The sequence below is a fragment of the Gopherus evgoodei genome, chromosome 2 (assembly GCF_007399415.2).
Source record: "Gopherus evgoodei ecotype Sinaloan lineage chromosome 2, rGopEvg1_v1.p, whole genome shotgun sequence".
Classification (NCBI taxonomy): Eukaryota; Metazoa; Chordata; order Testudines; family Testudinidae; genus Gopherus; species Gopherus evgoodei.
This window is the reverse complement of record NC_044323.1, coordinates 253815187-253835115: the sequence shown is the minus strand read 5'-3', so window position 1 is coordinate 253835115 and position 19929 is coordinate 253815187. Positions and strand designations below refer to the sequence as shown.

At 48.7% G+C, this 19929-nt stretch overlaps 1 protein-coding gene across 2 annotated transcripts in view; it reads right to left on the bottom strand.

Annotated features, from left to right (window-relative positions):
• The window catches only part of ESRP1 (epithelial splicing regulatory protein 1), a 60564-nt gene extending 54213 nt beyond the window's left edge, over positions 1-6351 (bottom strand). For both annotated transcript variants that reach the window (XM_030549586.1, XM_030549587.1), the window contains exons 1-3: positions 6163-6351; positions 5611-5737; positions 1340-1454 (exon numbers count right to left, since the gene is read on the bottom strand). In XM_030549586.1, coding sequence (XP_030405446.1) covers positions 1340-1390 — 51 coding nt within the window. In that variant the 5' untranslated portion in view covers positions 1391-1454; positions 5611-5737; positions 6163-6351. The remainder of the gene's footprint in view (positions 1-1339; positions 1455-5610; positions 5738-6162) is intronic.
• Between the last annotated feature and the right edge of the window lie 13578 nt (positions 6352-19929).

Genomic DNA, 19929 nt, shown 5'->3' with positions numbered 1-19929 from the left:
CAAAAAATCAATTTTTAAAGATTCTGTTTTTTTGTTTGTTTTTTTTATTATGTACTTAATCTAACTGCAGGGAGGATGAATGCATAAAATAGGTAAATTGCATAGTAGTTAGAGAAATAATTCTATCGTATGGAGAGAAAAGTATAGTTATTAAAATATGGTTTATTTTTCATGTTGTAGAACACTTCAGATAGTATGAAGTGATTCATAATACAGGAGCACTCTGTTTGTTAAACTGACTTTTTTTGAGTGATAAATATCAAATAGTAGCGGCAACTATTATATTAACAATCTGATATCGCAGTCTGATATGAGCAGTAAGATTACTGTGTTACTAGCATCATGCTTTCAACCCATTTAAAGAAACAAGACACAGAAGAGAATGAAATGCATGGTTCAAAAAACATCAGCAAAAACAGAAGACTGGAATAAACCTGTAGCATGATTCTTAGAACATTGTTAGTTCCTAATGGTACGGAAACACAGAACCGTGCTTGATTGCACTGCAGGACAACCATGTTATAACTGAGGGTCCGTCTACACACTGCAATTCTATTGGCAATAGAGAAGTCAATAGGGACTTGTATTTCCAAAATTACCAATCACTAATAGACTTTCATCATCAAATTATAGAAAATTTGAGGGAGATAATGAGACAGACATGATCTCAGACCAGCGTTTGGCTCTTTACAAATACAGGCAAGTACCACTATCAGAGTGCAAGCCGAATATTACATAAAGACTGAATGCTTATCTTTAGATGGTCAACTTTCAAAGTTTCAAAAACAGCATGTACAACAGTAATGTTAAAATCGTAAATGTTTTCACATAATACTTGACAAGTCCTACAATCAGTTCTTGTACTAACTCATTACAGCAACCTAAAGGTTGTTGTACATGAGAAATACCAACATAGAGTAGAGTGTGAATTTCAACTGCTGCAGTTAAACCGATATGACTCCCGATGTGGACATGCTTATTCCAGTACAGGGGAACCTTTTTCTGTTTTAGCTTAAGCCACTTCCAAAGCTGCATAAACTAAACCAGAACAAGGACTTATTAAAACTGAAATAAGAGCATTCACATGAAGAGTTATACTGGTATAATCACAGTAGTTTAACTATATTATTATAACTGGAAAATTCCCCAGTGTAGACAAAGCCCCAAGAGTCTAATAAATTTATTGAGGGATGAGAGATTTCTCTGTTATGACTATGCTGAAGTAGACTCATATTGGGCATCATAAAGCAAAAAGAAGCTGATCAATTCTGCATTAAAACCCAAACACCACCACAGTAGATCAGTCTTAAGGAATGTCTAATGAGTGCAACCATCTTACCTTTTTGGAAGCCGTCAGGATGCAGAAGCTGTCTGATGTGAAGCTGTCCATCAGTACAGAGACAGAAGGAAGTACCTACACCAATATTCAGTTCATTGCTCACAGACTGGTTAAACTAGAAAGTTGAAAAAAAATAGGCATAGTACAAAATTATGAACTACTACACTTTGTTATGAAAAGGTCAGTGTAAGTTTCAGATCATTACAACTTGTTGAACATGAAAAGGTAAATGTTCAGTTCTATATAATGCTCTTAATAGGAATCAGGGCACATTCCTATGCTTATTTAGGCACCTAAATACTTTGGGCTAATATTCAAAGCTGCTGAGTCATCACAAATCCAATTAGAGTTAATGGGGACTATACATGCCCAACAGCTTGAAAGTCATCCCAGAGTATTTAGGTACTTCAATAGGGCATTACAAGCCTAGCTTTAAGCACCCTAGTTTGAAAATTTCTACTAAAATCTTTAGACTAAAGCTCCTGGCAGTGGCTGAAAGTTGGAGGAAGTTAATGAGGTGCAGTTTCTTCACTGTATGGTGAGCAGCATTGCAGCAATGAGTTATGGGACCTCCTGGTTATTAGGAAAGAGGAACAGAGCACCCCTATGCTTTGTGGAGATATGATTGGTCACGCTGGAGCCTGTCTCTACCCCGCTCATGTGCAGAGAAGAAATAAAGTTTCAGTAAGTTTAATAAAGAAATTCACAGAGAACCAAAACCCAACGACCTTCGATGAAAGGGCCCTGGGAGAGCAACGGCTGGGTCACTCCAACTTAACTTTCGCTATACCAATTTGAAATGGAAAGAGAATAGGGCAGGTTCAGGGGATCTCAGGAGGCCCCTAGATGTGCCGGCCTCGTCCCAATGCGCTCATCAGCCACCGGACACCCACATGGCCCTAGCAACAAGAGCCTTCTTCAGCTTTCCAGAGGCTGCAACTCCAACCCTATGCCCCAGCCCGTCTCCTCCTCGCAACGTTTGTCTTCCCAGCTAGACCATCTGCAATAGACCTATAGAGAGAGAAGCCCTCCCTGACCCTACAGAAAGAGAGGTTCAGTATCCCATCCTAGGGACAACCAGATTCCCAATAAAATTGGGATGACATCTGTTCTGATATTTGGCGGGGACTGGACTGGTCAACCTAGCTGGCAGGCTCCCTACCTGGCTCCAGGAAGCGGCTGGCAGGACCCTGGGCCACTAGGTGGAGGGATGGCCGGGGGTGTGCGTGCGTGTGTGTGTGCGCTGCATCCACCATGAGTGCTGGCTCTGGAATGCTTATTGGCCAGGAACCTCAGGCAATGGGAGCTGAAGGGTGGAGGCCTGTGGGGGCGGCCAGAGCCCCCTGGCCATCCCTGATCCTAGGAGCTGGAGGGACCTGAAGGCCACTTCCTGAGAGCCGCCCAAGGTAAGCACCTCCAGACCCTGCCCCTGCCCCTTCTTCCCCAGCCCTCAGGTGAGGAGTCGAGTGGCAGGCATAGGGGGGTGTGGTGGCCAGAGGTAATAGGGTATACATGGCACGGCCAGAAGCACATTGGTCTGCCTGGCCCTGTACTGCCAGTGTGACCCTTCCCGTTGGGGGGTGGGCCCATGCCATGTCACACAGCCTGCCCACCCAACACTCCCCAGACCGGCTATGCCCAGCATCCTCACCCCACACTGCACAGTTCCCTGCACACACACCACCCTTGCCCAGCATCCTACACAGAATCCCCCACTCCCTAGTGCCCTAACACACACAGATCTCCCCCTCCCACACTACCCAGTGTCCTTCTACACAGCTCCACCACCGCAATTACACAGTGCCCCACACAGCCCCACATCCACTACCCAGTACCGACCCCCAACAACTCCCCCTACTGCCTAGCATCCAAAAACACACAAACCTCCTCCACTGCCAAGCATCCCTTCCCCTCCCCTCCGATGTACCAGACACTCACTCCCCCATGCCCTGGCCTTGGGAGGTGAGGTGAGGTGAGGTGATGGGCTGAGCCAGCAGTGTCAGGGCCTGTCTCAGGGCAGGAAATCACTCCGGTAACCTTGGGTAGGGTTGCCAGGTGTCCAGTTTCAACCAGAACCCCGGTTGAAAAGGGACACTGGAGGCTCAGGTCAGCACTGCCAAATGGGCTGTTAAAAGTCTGGTCTCCAGTGCTGCATGGCTAATGCAGGCTAGTCCCTACTTGTCCTGGCACTGTGCTGTGCCCTAGAACCGGCCAGCAGGTCTGGCCCTTAGGTGGGTGGGGGGGGCCAACGGGGTCTGTGCACTATCCCCACCCCAAGCACTGGCTTCCGCACTCCCATTGGCTGGGAACCACAGCCAACGGGAGCTAGGGTGGGCGCTGTGTCTGCAGGCAAGAGCAGGGCGGGAGCCTCCTGGCCCTCCCACCTAGGAGCCCAGACCTGCTGGCTATTCTGGGGTACAGAATGGAGCTGGGATAGGCAGTCTCCCTGCCTTAACCCCACTGTGCTGCTGACTGGGAGCTGCCTGAGGTAAGCCCACACCCCAACGCCCTGCCCCATCCCTGAGTCCCCCCAAACCTGAGGACCCATCCTGCACCCCAAACCCCTCATCCCCAGCTCAACTCCAGATCCTACACCCCCAGCCAGAGCCCTCATCCCCCACCCCCTGATTCCCTCCCACCCTCGGAACCCCTCCATCCCAGGCTGGAGCACCATCCTGCACCCGAACCCCTCATCTTCACACCCAACCCAGAGCCTGCATCCCCAGCAGGAGCATGTACCCCTTCTCCCCGACCCTAGCCCAGATACCCCTCCCGCATCCTGAACCCTCATCTCTGCCCCACCCCAGAGCCCATAACCCTCTCCTGCACCTCAACACTCTGTCTCAGCCCCGCAGCCTCCCCACACTCTGAATCCCTCAGCCCCACCCCCTCAGCCTGAAGTCCCCTCCTGTACACCAAACCCCTCATCCCAGCCCCACTCCAGAGCCTGCACCCCCAGCCAGAGCCCTCACCTCCTCCTACATCCCAACCCCTTGCTTCCAGCCCAGTGAAGTGAGCGAGCAATTGAGGTGTGTGTGTGTGGGGAAGAATGTAGTGAGTGGGAAGGTGGGAACCTCAGGTAGGGGTGGGGCTAGGGCATAGGCATCAACTTCTGGCACCAGTGGGTGCTCACCCCCTGCCTTGCCCCCATTCCAACCCCTTCCCAAAGTCTCTGCCCCAACTCCACCCCTTCCTCACCTCCTCCCCTGAGTGCCATGCATTCCCACTCTTCCCCCCCACTCCCACAGCTTGTTTCGCATGCAAGCACTGGGAGGGGAAGGGGGGGATGGCGGCAGTAGAGAGGTGAGCTGCGGCGGGGAGCTTGGCTACCGGTGGATGCAGAGCACCCACCAATTTTTCCCTGTGGGTGCTCCAGCCCCGAGCTAGGGTGTTCAATTTTGTGGGATTAGAAAAATTGGCAGCTTTACCCTGGGAGCACACGCAGGGCCTGCCCTGGCCAGGCTCCCTCAGGATCCACTTGTCTGGAGGGGCCCAGCCAAGCCCCCCCACACTGGGTAGGACCGGCCACGCTTCTGCGCAAGTCCCATGCAGTTCGGCTCAGGGGAGGCAGGCAGGGCCCCGCAGATGGTGGGGCATCAGAGACTGTCCAGAACTGGAGTGACACTGGGGTCCGGCCACAGCAGGGGGCAGAGAGGAGCTAAACAAAACCACCACTCACTGCATGCCATGCAGGAGACAGGCTTTGCTGTATGGATCCAGATTTACCATCTCTCTGGGGACACCACACAGCGACTACCATGCCTTGATTGCCTCACACACACTCCTCGACTGCTAGGAAGGATAGACAGCTTCTGGAAGGATCCCCAGACAGCCAGCTGGCCTCACAATGGGGGAGCCCTTTGGGAGGCCACTGGAGCCCATGAATGAAGAGGTCTGGAGCAGTGAAAATGCAGGGCCCACAGTGAGGACAGAGGAGGTAGATAGAGCAGCTGGAGCCCATGAAGCAGGAGTGGAGCCCATGGGAGGCCAGAGCTAGAGCCAAGGCAGTGCGCTCCTGACCCATAACTTAAAAGCAGGGGCTCTGGTGGGGGCTGTACGCCTACCCCTGCCCCCAGTGTGTCCTGATATTTTACTCTTGCCATCTGGTCACCCTATCCCACCCCCTCCCCCCAGTGAGTTTCTGTCTGTCCCGGGGAGGCGGGGACCCCCCGGCTATTCGCACACCCTCTGCAGTCGGGAGCGTCTCTCTGGGAGGCTCGAATCCCTGGAGAGGGGTTGAGAAGCCCCATTGAAAGCAGAAGGGGGTTCACCTGTTGCAGGGGCTTGTTCCAGCTGCGGGCTCGCGGCCAGGCTCTCCAGCTCCAGCTAGTTGTTTCTTGCATTCTCTGTCAGTTCCAAGCGCTCCGGTCTGACCAGCACTTCGTGCAGGCTCCCCGCCTCCGAGAGAGAAGAGTCAGCGCTCCCTGCTCCCGCCTTGGCGAGCAAGCGCCCAGGGAGAACCCCCCTGCAGGATTTGTGGGAAGCGGGGCTTTGCATTCCCCCTTCCCCCCCCCCAGCGTCCCCTGGCGTGTAGGGCGGCTGGCCCGGGGGAAAAGCCTGTGTGGGCGGGCGCGCCATGGGGCTTGGTGGAGGTTGTTTGCTTGAACACAACCCCTGTCACAGAGGGGTGGTCTGGGCTGCCGCCTAACTCCGTCTGCGCTCCTAGCTCGGCGGCGGCCTCCTCCACGCGGGCAGACACCAGCCCTAACTTGGCAGCTGGTTAAAATCCCCCCGCAGGGAGCCCCGAGCGGAACGCGACCCGGGCAATCCCTGCCAGCAGCCTCCCCTCCCCTCCTCTCCTTGGGGGCTACTCCGAGAAATACCTTCTTGCGGGCTAGATCCACCACTTTCCACAGCAGCTGGACCAGCTCTTTCTCATCGGATCCCAGCTTAGCCCCCTGAGCACCATCAGTCGTCCCGAACAAGATCACCAGATAGTCCAAGAGACGCAGTCATGATGATCGCCAGGGGAGGGCAAGAAACCAGATTCCTGCCCCAGTTTTACCGAGAACACCCTGCTACACACACCACCTCTGGAGTGTAAAGAAAGAAACCCGCCCCCCCAGCGCACACCTGCAGCCACTTAGCTCTCCCCCACCCACCACCACTCCCCGGAGACCTGGTCAGGAGGGGAGGCGTGTGCAGCGTCCCCCTTTTGTAGCTGACTGCTTGGGAACCAAGGCAAACCAGGGCTGCGCCCCTAGGAGACGCGCAAGTGGAGGCAAGCGTCTCTGTTTTGGGATGTGGCTCTACCTGCTCACTCTCCCTCCCCACGTGGTGCAGGTAAGAGACACCTGACTGAGCCCGCCTATTGGCTCCTTCAAACAGGACGGTGCAGCAGGAAGGGGAGGAGGCACGGCTAGTGGTATGTAGCAGCTGCAGGAGGAGGAGGTGATGGCCTGGGTAGCAATTAGCAGAGTGGGAGGAACCAACAGCAAAAGGTGAAAGGGCAGGAGCAGAAAGAGGGGGAACAGGCAGGGCGAAGGGGTACAAGAGGCGGGAATACCAAACTGGGGTTGAGGGGACAGCAGCAGGAAGAATGAAAACCAGAGGGGTCCCAGGAGAAGGAGGAGGTGAGAGAATGGGTAGCAAAAACTAGGGGATGCGAGGTTGAGATGCAATAGGAGACAGGGGAGCCAATAGCATGGGGAAGGGGCAGCCGCAGCCGAAGGTAATGGGGCAGGAGGAAGAGGCACTTCCTAGCGAATGACAAAGTTGCCGCTGTGAGATCAACATGTCTTCTAGTGCCCAAAGGAAGGAGCTCAGCTGAGACCTGGCTGCGTCCAGCCCTTCGCTCGCCCTGCAGGGTCATTGCAACCTTTCCCCTTCCTGCGGGTGATGTGTAAAACCAAAGAAACGTGAACAGCTATACACACCGCTTGGTGATCACTAGAGTCCCAATGCCTCTCTCCCCAAGGGCTCTGTGAGAGGAGAAGGGAGTTTGTCCTGCGGGCGGGGGTCAGGAGACATCGCGCCCCCCACCTCCCCACTGCAGGGAGAAGAAACTCAGAGCACGCCAAATCCACGCTACAGGGAAACCGGCTCTGCTGAAGCTTTGAAGTTCAAAGGTGGACGAGGGTGACCTAGATGGGGGAGTAGGATCAGAGAAGGGATTGTGGAGGCAGGGGCTGGGGCTGGGGAGCCAGGCTCGTAGGGGAGAGGAAGGAGCTGATGACGAGCCGCAAAACGGGAGGGTTGCTCAAAGTGTCCGTCACACGGGCAGGTGAGGTGAGTACAAGGAAAGCCGATCACGTGGAACAGAGGGCTAAGAGTGTGGAGCTGGGAGCGGGACGAAAGGGTGGGGAGCTGGTGGTGGGTGTGGGAAGGGAGCACTCATCGGGCGTTGCTGGAACTTGTTCTGTGCAGACGCAGCAGTGCGGCGTGCCTCCCACAGTAGGAAGAGGGTGATGGGCATTTCCCGCTGACTCTCTTTTCAGGATCAGGGGCGGGAGCCTAGCAGCAATTCAAGGCATTGAACCCAGGACGGCTTCCTTCACTCCCTCAGTCCCTTTACCGCGTTGTATCCAAGGGTAGAAGATGGCAATAGTACTGCTGAGAAGACATCTATCAAATCAGCACTGCGGCCACACCTGGCGGCATTGCTGCGTGTGGTTCAAACTTCAGGCGGAGACCCGCAGCGCTGTACTGTGACTTCAGCAGGCAGGTCTGGCATCTGGGCTAGGGTTGCCAAGTTTCTAATTGCATAAAACCGAACACCCCTCCCATCCCTTCGGGTGAGGGAGAGGCTCCAGGCTGGACAGGGGGTGTGGGGTGTGTGTGTGGGGGGGGGTGAGGACTCCGGCTCAGGGTGTGGGCGCTGGGGTGAGGATGGGGTTGCGGGTTCAGAAGGTGGGAGGGACTGGGTTGTGGCGTCTGGGTGTGGGCTGGGAATGAGGGTTTGGGGTGAGGGGAAGGGGCTCTGGGCTGGTAGGGCATGTGGGCTCTGGGGTAGGGTGGGGGATGAGGGTTTAGGGGTGGAGGTTGAGACAGGGCGTTGGAGGTGTGTAGGCTCCGGAGGGAGTTGTGGGAGGTGGGGAGAGGACTCGGGGTTGGGACAGGGGGTTCGGATGTGGGATCCCAGCAGAACTTTCCATGGTGCCAGGTCCTGGAGCCCCTAGACGCATGGGTGACCAGGAAGGTCTGTGCACTACCCTTGCACCCGCAGGCAGGGGAAGCTCTAGGTATTTTGCTGCCTGAAGCACGGAAGGCAGTCTGCCTTCAGTGGCTTGCCTGTGGGAGGTCCCTGGTCCTGCAGATTCGGCGGCATGCCTGTGGGAGGGTCCGCCGAAGCCGTGGAACCTGCGGACCTTCCACAGGCATGCCTGCCGAAGGCAACCTGCCTGCCGCCCTTGCGGCGACAAGCAGAGTGCCCCCTGTGGCTTGCCGCCCGACAGGCGCTTGGCGTGCTGGTGCCTGAGCCACCCCTGCCCACAGGTGGTGTGCCTGCAGCTCCCATTGGTTGGACACCTGGCAACTGCTGCCCCCACAAACACCACCTACATTTCATAAAGTGTTCCAGACCATCAATCAAATCCCTATGGGAGAACCCACCTGCCTTTCCCCATCCCCCAACCCCTCAAGGGAGTACGGGGCTGCTGCTAAGGAGAATGGAGTGAGTGCAGTACAGTGTAGTTGACCCCCAACCCCAGACAGACATGTGCTGGGCACACTGAAGAGATGCAACTATTGCGAAAGGCCATTTATGTGAAAATCCACTTCCAAATTTTTCATAATTAGACATAGCAGATACTTATTTGTACTTCTAGGGCAATGTTCATTCATGGATCTGAAAGGTGTTTACAATTATTCATTAATTAAATTTGCCATACACACACACACATTTTTTTAAAGAGATCTGCAGAACATTTTAATCAGCACTGAAATGCAGCCATGTTTTTTTATCTTTTCAAATTGCAGTTGTTTCACAATATTACACAACAATTTGGGACAGGAAGTGAAAAATATCCAAATGGAACTAATGGCTGTAGGCAGCTAGTGCCTTTCATACAAGTATCTCTATCTCATCACTTAGGTGGTATTATACTCATTTAAAAATATGTAACCTGAGATATCAAGATATAAGGTTGGAAATTTACACACAGCAGTTCCAATGGGGCTAAGTCTCAAGCTCTCTGCATATTTTGCTCCCTTATTTTCAGGTGCTCAGTATCAAAAGGGGACAGGCGGCATGGGCAGAGAATGGCTTGTCTAAGGAGTCATGTCTTCAAGTTTGATTCTCATTGTACTAATAAGGCACTAGACTTCAAGTTCCCCTTCCTGGGTAGCCTGATCCAAAATCTTCTGAAGTCGATGGGGGCCTTTCCACTGACTTCAGAGACTCTTAGGCCTAATCTATACCTAAAACATAGGTTGACCTAACTACGTTGCTCAGTGGTGTGAAAAATTCAAACCCAAGAGAGATGTGGGTAAGCTGACCTAGGCCCCATTAAAATAAAGCTAGGTGGATGGAAGAATTCAACCTAGCTAAAGCCTTTAGAGAGGGTGGATTTACTCAAGTGATGGATATACTCCCTTTCATCACTGTAACAATTGTCTACACAGTTGTGCCACTGCAGCACTTGTTGTATAGACATCTACAAAGGGACATAGGCATTGCAATGCCTAACTTTTCAGTGCCTGGAAAATAATTCAAACAACGAGATCTGCAAACCCACTGTTAGACACACCTAGGCTCCCTATACAATACATGGGAAAAGACAGACACCTAAGAATGGACCAACAAAAGCTGGCATGCTGGGCAGGAAGCCACCTAAGCTCTCCAGTGGGAGATGCAGACCAGAGGGATGTGTCTTAAATCCCACCCCTCAAGAGTTTGGAATGTAAAATCTGGGCTGTAGAGGGAGGCAAATATCTCTGCTTTTGATTCAGGAGGCTTAGGTGCCCAAGTTATTTCTTGCAAGAAATGCTGGATGAGAAGGAGATGGTGGTGGTGTCTCCCTCTCTTAATACTTTAGCCCACTGGTTAGAACACTCACCCCAGATGTAGGAAACCTGATTCAATTCTGTGCTCTCCGCCTGAAGGGGGAAAAAGTTTTAAATAGCAGTTTCCCACTCTCAAGATAGTGCCCTTACCACTGGGCTATATAGTAATTCTCACCTCATGATTAAAAACAGCAATACTGGGTCAGACCGTGGTCCATCTGCCCCAGTTCCTGTCTTTTGACAGTAGCAAATACCACAGGCTTCAGAGGGAATGAACAAAACAGGAAAATTGAGTGATTCAATCCATTCTTGTAGTCCAGTCCCAGTGTCTGGCAGTCAGGCTTAGCCACTTTGGCTAACAGCTACTGATAGACCTATTCTCCATGAACTTAACTAATTCTTTTTTGAAGCTAGTTATACTTCTGGTGCTCTAAACATCCCCTTGTAATGAGTTCCACGGGCTAACTGTGCATTGTGTGAAGAAGTACTTCCTTGTTTGTTTTAAACCTGATGCGTATTAATTTTATGGAGAGACCTCTGGTTCCTGTGTTACGTGAAGGGGCTAAAAACATTTCGTTATTCATTTTCTCTACAACGTTCATGATTTTATAGACCTCTGTCATATCCCTCCTAGCAGGGCCGGCGCTTCCATTAGGCGACCCGAGGCGGTCGCCTAGGGCGCCAGGATTCGGGGGGCGGCATTTTGTGCGCACCCCATGAGGCGCACGGGAGCTTCTGGTTCCACTCCCGTTGCACCGCCGAAGAAGGACCTTCTGCCGACGTGCCGCGGAAAACAGCGGCAGGCAATTGAGCAGCTCAATGACTGCCGCTGTTGCCCGTGGCATTTCAGCAGAGGGTCCTTCTTCGGCGGTGCGATGGGAGTGGAACCGGAAGCTCCCGTGCGCCCAGTGGGGAGGGCACAAAATGCCGCCCCCCGAATTCTGCCTAGGGCGCCGGAAGGTCTGGCGCCACTCCTGCCTCCTAGTCTCTTTTCCAAACTGAACAGTCCCAGTCTTTTTAATCTCTCCTCATATGGAAGCTGTTCCATACACCTAATCATTTCTGTCACCATTCTCTGTACCTTTTCCAAGTCTTTTTTGTAGGGCTGTCGATTAATCACAGTTAACTCATGCTATTAACTCAAAAAATTAATTGCAATTAATTGCAGTTTTAACTGCACTATTAAACAAGGGAATATCAATTGAAATTTTTGAAATATTTTGGATGTTTTTCTACATTTTCATATATATCTTGTATTCTGTGTTGTAACTGAAATCAAAACATATATTTTGATTACAAATATTTGCGCTATAAAAATGATAAACAGAAGAAACAGTATTTTTCAATTCACCTCATACAAGTACTTACAAAAGTATTTTTTTTGTTACATAAGTGCACTCAAAAACAAAACAATGTAAAACTTCAGACCTTACAAGTCCACTCAGTCCTACTTCTTGTTCAGCCAATTGTTCAGACAAACAGTTTGTTTACATTACAGGTGATAATGCTGCCCTCTTCTTATTTACAATGTCACCAGAAAATGAGAACAGGTATTTGCATTGCATTTTTGTTGCCAGCATTCCAAGGTATTTACATGCCAGATATGCTAAATATTTGTATACCCCTTCATGCTTCAGCCACCATTCCAGAGGACATGCATCCATGCTAATGGTGCTCATTAAAAAAAAACGTGTGAATTAAATTTGTGACTGAACTCTTTGGGGGAGAATTGTGCAACCCCTGCTCTGTTCTACCCACATTCTGCCATATATTTCATGTTATGGCAGTCTATGATGATGACCCAGCACATGTTGTTGTTCATTTTAAGAACATTTCCATTGTAGATTTGACAGAATGCAAAGAAGGTACCAATGTGAGATTTGTAAAGACAGCTACAGCACTCAACCCAGATTTAAGAATCTGAAGTGCCTTCCAAAATCTGAGAGGGACAAGGTAAGGAGCATGCTTTCAGAAGTCTTAAAAGAGCAACACTCTGATGCAGAAACTACAGAACCCGATCACCAAAAAAGAAAATCAACCTTCTGCTGGTGGCATCTGACGCAGATGAAAATGAGCATGCATTGGTCTGTACTGCTTTGGATGGTTTTCGAGCAGAACCATGGAGGCATGTCCCTGGAATGGTGGTTGAAACATGAAGGGACATATGAATCTTTAGCGCACCTGGCACATAAATATATTGCATCGCCAGCTACAACAGTGCCATGTGAATGCCTGTTCTCACTAACAGGTGACATCGTAAAGAAGCAGGCAGGGTTATCTCCTTCAAATGTAAACAAACTTGTTTGTCTAAGCAATTGGCTAAACAAGAAGTAGGACTGAGTGGACTTGCAAGCTCTAAAATTTTACATTCTATTTTTGCAGTTTTTTGTACATAATTCTATATTTGTAAGTTCAACTTTCATGATGAAGATATTGCACTACAGTACTTGTATTAGGTGAATTGAAAAAGAGTATTTCTTGTCTTTTTACAGTATGAACACTTGTAATCAAAAATAAAGTGTACATTTTGTATTGTTGTAACTGAAATCAATATATTTGAAAATGTAGAAAATGGCCAAAATATTTAAATAAATGATATTCTATTATTAACAGTGCGATTAATCACATGAGTAATTATAATTAATTTTTTAATAGCCTGGCAGCCCTACTTTTTTGAGATGGGGTGACTAGAATACTCCCAATATTGAAGGTGTGGGTGTAACATGGATTTATATAGTAGCATTATGATATTTCAGTCTTCTTATCTATCACTTTCCAACACTGTTAGTTTTTTTGAGCAGATGTTTTCAGAGAACTATCCACACTGATTCCAAGATCTCTTTCTTGAGTGGTAACTGCTAATTTAGACACCATCATTTAATCATAGTCATAGAATATCAGGGTTGGAAGGAACCTCAGGAGGTCATCTAGTCCAATCCCCTGCTCAAAGCAAGACCGATCCCCAGACAGATTTTTGCCCAGATCCCTAAATCGCCCCCCTCAAGGATTGATCTCACAACCCTGGGTTTAACAGGGCAATGCTCAAACCATTTCACATATATAGTTGGGATTATATTTTCCTGTGTGCATTACTTTGCATTTAGCAACATTGAATTTATCTGCCATTTTGTTGCCCCGTCATCCAATTTTGGAATCCCTTTGTAACCCTTTGCAGTCAGCTTTTGACTGAACTATCTTGAGTAATTTTGTATCATTTGCAAACTTTTGCACTTTACAGTTGCCCCTTTTCCTAATCACTTTTATGAATATGTTAAACAGCAGTGGTCCCAGTATAGCTGTTTGGAAGACCCTGCTATTTACCTCTCTCCATACTGAAAACTGACCATTTATTCCTATCTTTTAATCAGTTATTGATCCATGAGAGGACCTTTCCTCTTATGCTATGACTGCTTACTTTGATTAAGAGTCTTCTGCAAGGGACCTTATCAAAGGCTTTCTTAAATCCAAATACACTATATTAACTGGATCACCCTTGTCCACATGTTAACCCCTTCAAAGAATTCTAATAGTTTAGTGAGGCATGATTTTCCTTTACAAAAGCTGTTTTGACTCTTACCCAACAAATCATGTTATCTAGGTGTCTGATAATTCTGTTGTTACTATAGTTTCAACGAATTTGCCTACTACTGAAGTTAGGTTTACCAGCTTCTAATTCTCAGGATCGCCTCTGGAACCCTTTTTTTTAAAAATCAGCATTACATTAGCTATCCTCCAGTCATCTGGTACAGAGGCTGATTTAAGCAATATGTTACATACCACAGTTAGTAATTCTGCAATATTATATTTCAGTTCCTTCAGAACTCTTGGGTGAATACCACCTTATCCTGGTGACTGTTTCATTTATCAATTTGTTCTAAAACCTCTTTTATTGACAACTCAGTCTAGGACAAGGTTTCAATTTGCCACCTAAGAAATGACTCAGATGTGGGAATCTCCCTCTCATATTATGCAGCAAAGAGTAAAAAATTCATTCAGCTTGTCCACAATTGCCTTGTCTTCCTTGAATGTTCCTTCAGCATTTTGTTTTCCTGCTTCTGATCTACTTTAAAGAAATGTGCTTTTGTTTTTGTCTCTTTTGCTAGTTGTTCTTCACATTCTTCTCTGACCTGCCTAATTGTACGTTTACACTTGACTTGCCAGAGTTTATGCTCCTTTCTATTTTCCTCAGTAGGATTTGACTTCCAATTTTAAAAGGATTCCTTTTTGCCTCTAACCATCTCTTGTACTCTGTTGTTTAGCCATGGCGGCATTTTTTTTTTTTTTTTTTGGTCCTCTGACTTTTTTTATTTGGGGTATATATTTAATTTGAGACTCTATTATGGTGTTTTAAAAAGCTTCCATGCAGCTTGCAGGCATTTCACTGTTGTGACTGTTCCATTTAATTAGTTTCCTCATTTTTGTATAGTTCCCCTTTTTGAAGTTAAATGCTACTGTGGTGGGCTTATTTGGTTTTCCCCTCCTTATCCCCACAAGGATGTTAAATTATATACATTACAGTTGCTGTCACTGAGTGGTTCAGCAATATTCACCTCGTGGACCAGATCCTGTGTGACATTTGGGGACTAAATCAAGAATTGCCTCTCTTCTTGTGGGAAATTAGCTGCTCCAAGAAACAGTCATTAATGGTGTCTAGAAACTTTATCTCTGCATCCTGTCCTGACGTGACATGTACCCAGTTAATATGGGAATAGTTGAAATCCCTTATTATTACTTAGTTTTCTATTTTCATAATCACCATCATCATCCCGTTCAGATGGTCGGTAGTATATCCTTACTGCTACACTCTTATTATTCAAGCATGTAATTTCTGTCCATAGAGATTGTATGGTATAGTTTGATTCATTTCAGATTTTTACTATATTTGACACTGCTTTCTTTCACATATGGTGCCATTCCCCTCACCAGCATGACCTAGTCTGTCATTCCTATGTATTTTGTACCCTGCTATTACCATGTCCCATTGATTATCATCGCTCCACCAAATTTCTGTGATGCTTATTATATCAATATTCTCATTTAACGTCAGGCACTGAAGTTCATCCATCTCAGTATCTAGACTTCTAGCATTTGTATGCAAGCAGTTATAAAATTGGTCACTTTTTAGTTGTCTGCCTTTTTGTGACGTAACTGAATGGGACTCTTCTTCATTTGACTGTTTCTCTTCAGCTCTTACCTGTATTTTAACTACTTGTCCTCACCTCTTTCCAGGGATATAGAACATTCCTGTTAATAAATCCTCCTCTAAGGGGTGTCTCTGTCTGAACCGTGTGCTCATTGGTGGCGGGTGGAGCCCTCCTTCGGGGAGGCTAGTATCAGCTCTGCCCCCTCTCGGCCATAGGAGCCCTGAGCTGGCCAAAGCCCTGAGACCTCCTCTTTTCCCCACAGTTGGAGTCCCTCCCCCCCAGGCTGGAGGAGCCCCGAGCCAGGCAAAGCCCCCTTCCTCCCCCCCTGACCAGAGCCCCCAGTTGCCCCCCACACACCTGCCTGGAGGAGCCCCCAACTGGTCAAAGCCCTGAGCCCCCCTGCCCAGAGTCCTAGCCCAGTTGCTGCTGTGCTTCCCCTCCCCAGACCCCAAGCCACCCGGAGAAAAGTGTGCATCCCTCAACGCTCCTCTGGAAGCTTTGCTATGCCCCATGCAGGTTCCGGGGTGGTTAAGAAGGCAGTATGTGCTACTCACCTTCTTTTTGGGTTCATCAGTAATCAACCCAGGAAGCTGAATAGCACATACCACCGCCTCAGCCGCTCCAGAGCCTGCATGGGGCATAATAAACCAAAAACTTCACTCCCAAACCAGGGGTCCGGCAGCAGCACTAAGGGAGGCTCTGCCTCCCCAGCCTATTATACCTGCTACCCATGCATGCGCTTCTCTGCACCTGTTATCTTTCCCCCAGTGATTAGTTTAAAAACTCCTCTACCTTTTTAATTGTACATGCTGTAAAAGTAAAATAAATTATATTGTAAGAATAGAAAGGATTAAAAAAAGTTGTCTGTACCTTTAAGCAAATTGTTGGAATGTTGCAATCCAGGTGTCAGGAATACAGACATTAACAGAAAACAATTGCACAATTTAAGGGCAATTGGTAAAGTATTAGCCTTAAATCAATAACAGTTAGTAAAAAAATAGAATATGCATGCTGTGCCCCAGGTAAATTTTACTGTTTTGCTTTCTTTGTCCCTTTGTCTAATTCCCGCTCTTTTATCTGTATAAATAAGACTGTTTGGGCCTTGCATGGCCACTCACATATTCTGAATGTTATTGGCGGAGCGCTGCGCTAATAAACAGAGTGGTCTGACAAATTGTGAGTCCTGATTCTAACTTTAACAATTTGGAGGTTCCACCGAGATGGCAACCGTCTTCACTGGGGCTGTGTGATTCCTGACCGTTTTTGTAGGACGACCGTGGCAGCCGGCACCTGGGCATTTGGCCCAAGCGGCCTCCACTAGAACGGAAAGGTGCACGACCACAGTGAAGTCTACGCCATCGAACCTGTTGATTCCCACTCTGTTCTGGTAGGGATCCCGGGATCTGACATCAGGAATCTGGTCAGGTAATTATTTCTGTGTTTTGTCCGAACTGAGGACTGTCCTGTCTCTGTGTCTATCCGTCCTCCCTGTGGAGTGTTTTGAGTCTGGATGCCGTCTCCGTCTGGGGATCGGCTGACCAAGGGGTTCCTGTCCCCGCGGTCTGAGTGAGTGAAATCTGCACAATTGCAGCCGCACCGCACCTTGGGTAAAACCTTTAGTGTGAAAGCAAGGGCGATTGAGGCAGTAGCCTGTGGGCTCCTTTTGTGTGTTGCACTGGGCATCGCTCTGACGAACCCTAATTTCCTTCTTGCGTGATTGGTGTGTGAAGTCCTCCTGTATGGGTAACCAGATGTCTAAGCCCGGGCAGTTCCCTAAAGGAACTCCAGCTCATTTTATGTATTTTAGGAAGGGTCTGGTCTTCTGTAAGTTTCTGGAAAAATGGTCTAGGCTAACTCAGGGAGCTCCCAAAACTCAGTGGCCACTGTTAGGATCTTGGGATAAGGATCGAGTAGATGTCTTAAAAGACAAACTCGGCCAATCTAAAACTAAACTGGCAAAAGGAGAGGTCGATTGTTTCATGCAACGGTGGGAAGAGGCAAATCGTAGATGGACAGAATCGAAACTCACCTCTCTCAAAGATTCAAATGATAAGTTAAAAGCTTTATTGGAAACCTCCTCTCCCACCACTAGACCGAGCGCTCCCCTTTACCCTGTTCTCCAAGCAGACCCCCCTTCATACTCCTGTCTCCGGGTGGGAAAAGACGAAGAAACCCCCTTGCTAGATTCCGGGGACGAGGATGAAGAAGACGCATTAATTGGCCTGGCAGCCTTGCGTCGAATCAATAGATGGCCACCCATGCCCCAGCTCAACTGTTACCAGATCTCCCAGATCAGGAACAATTCCCAGAGATCTCCAGTTCAGACCCGTCCGGATCATCCGGTACTGCCGAGACCCCCCATTCCTCTGGATTCACTCTGCCTGGTAAAAGCTCGCGCTTGGGCCTTAAAAATATCCAGGATCGCCTCCAAATCCTGCATACTGGGGACCAGGACGGGGGTCCCACTTGGAGCTATAAACCCTGGACTCGCACTGAGCTCCTTTCAATTATAAAAGGGTTTCCAAAGCCCCAAGAAAATCCTACCAAATTTGCAGAGGAATTTTTGTTAGTGTGTGATACCTATAAACCCTCTGAGGCAGACCTCCTGCAGCTGTGCAAGCTACTTGTAACAGCCCTAGTAAGCATGAAAAATGGCTCACTGCTGACCGCCACTCTACTTTGCCAGACACTGGTCCTAATGCTGAATACCGAAAAAAGTGTAAGGAACGAGCTAAAAATCTATTTGAAGCCATCCCTCGGGTATGGACTCCTAAAACCAACTGGACGGCCATAAATAGCTGTAAGCAACGACAGGGAGAAAACCCGGGTGACTATAGCACCCGGCTAACTGACATTTTTCTGCAACATTCTGGTATACAGCAACCAGATACAAATGGACAGGGCGCCCTGGCTAGTGCATTTGTTAATGGCCTCCTGCCTGCTATTGGCAATCTGCTAAAACGAATAAATGTTGGATGGGAGACCGAAACCATGGACAAATTGCAAACAGTGGCAGAGCACTGCCAACATACTTTAAAAGGAAAGGAAGAGGAATCAGCTCAGCAGTTAATGGCCTTGCAAATATAGCATTATTCAGGGCAGGGCAAACAGTACCGGGGATGGGGAAAATACCAGGGACAGGGACGTGGTCGTGGGAGTGGACAGGGAACTGGGTTTTTCGGTTATGGGGATGTTTGTAATTACTGTAAACAGCTGGAACATTGGAAGAATGAGTGTCCAAGCTGGCCTGGTAACTCTGTGAACAACCAGTTAAACTCCCTGCCAGCACCCAGCCTTACTTTGCCCCACACGACAGGACACCGGGGAACCTCAGGAAATTTTAGCCCCTTTACTACCTCTCACTCCCATGGGTGAGTGTGTGTTAACTATCAATGATTTTTCTCTCCCTTTCCTTGTTAATACGGGAGCTTCACTCTCTGCAGTTCGTACTACCGACCGCTCCGGAAAAACCGTGTCCACTGTGGGCATTCCAGAGTCCCAACCCCTTATCCCCTTTCAAAACCTCTACCGGTCCAGGTTGGTCCCCCTTCTGCGGATCATGCTTTCCTTCTTTCTAATTCCACTCCGGTAAACCTTTTGGGTCATGATCTGTTATGTAAGCTTGGCTGCACCATATACTGTTCCTCGGATGGGGTCTATTTACAAATTCCCCAGTCTTCCCTGAGTGATTCTGTAGCCTCCCTGCTGTCTGAAACGTCCCTTTCTACTCCGGTCCCTTGTTGCTCACTAGTCCCATCCCTTGAGCACCTAATTTCGCAGGTCCCATCCTCTCTGTGGCCAACCCATCCCTCTGAGGTGGGCCGCTTAAATACTGATCCTGTCTGCATTACTGTTAACTCTTCCAAACCCCTGCCTCGCCTATCCTAGTACCCTTTAAACCCTGAGGAAGAGGCTGGCATTGCTCCGGTGATAACTGCCCTGCAGGAGCAAGGCATTATTGTTCCCTGTTCCAGTCCCTGTAACACTCCTATCCTCCCCGTGCGAAAAGCTGATGGCAAATCAGGGCGATTTGTTCAGGACCTTCGAGCCATTAATCATATTGCTATACCTGCTTTTCCTGTTCTCCCAAACCCAGCAACGATCCTGGCTTCTATCCCACTAGCTGCAACTCATTTTACTGTTGTTGATTTGTGTTCTGCTTTCTTTTCTGTTCTGGTTCACCCTGACTCCCAGTACCTCTTTGCCTTTTCCTACAGGGGACAGCAATATACATGGACCACGCTCCCTCAGGGCTATACGGAAAGTCCATCTTATTTCTCCCAGGCATTAGCCCGAGACCTAGCTGACCTTGTTTTCCCATCTGGGTCCACTCTAGTCCAATATGTAGATGATCTGCTCCTCTGTTCCCCCTCGTTATCTGCCTCAGAAACTGATTCTTTAGTGCTCCTTACTGCCCTAGCAAACAAAGGTCACAAGGCTTCTCGCTCTAAACTACAGCTCTGTCAAATCTCTGTCACATACCTTGGTTTTCTCCTCTCCCAG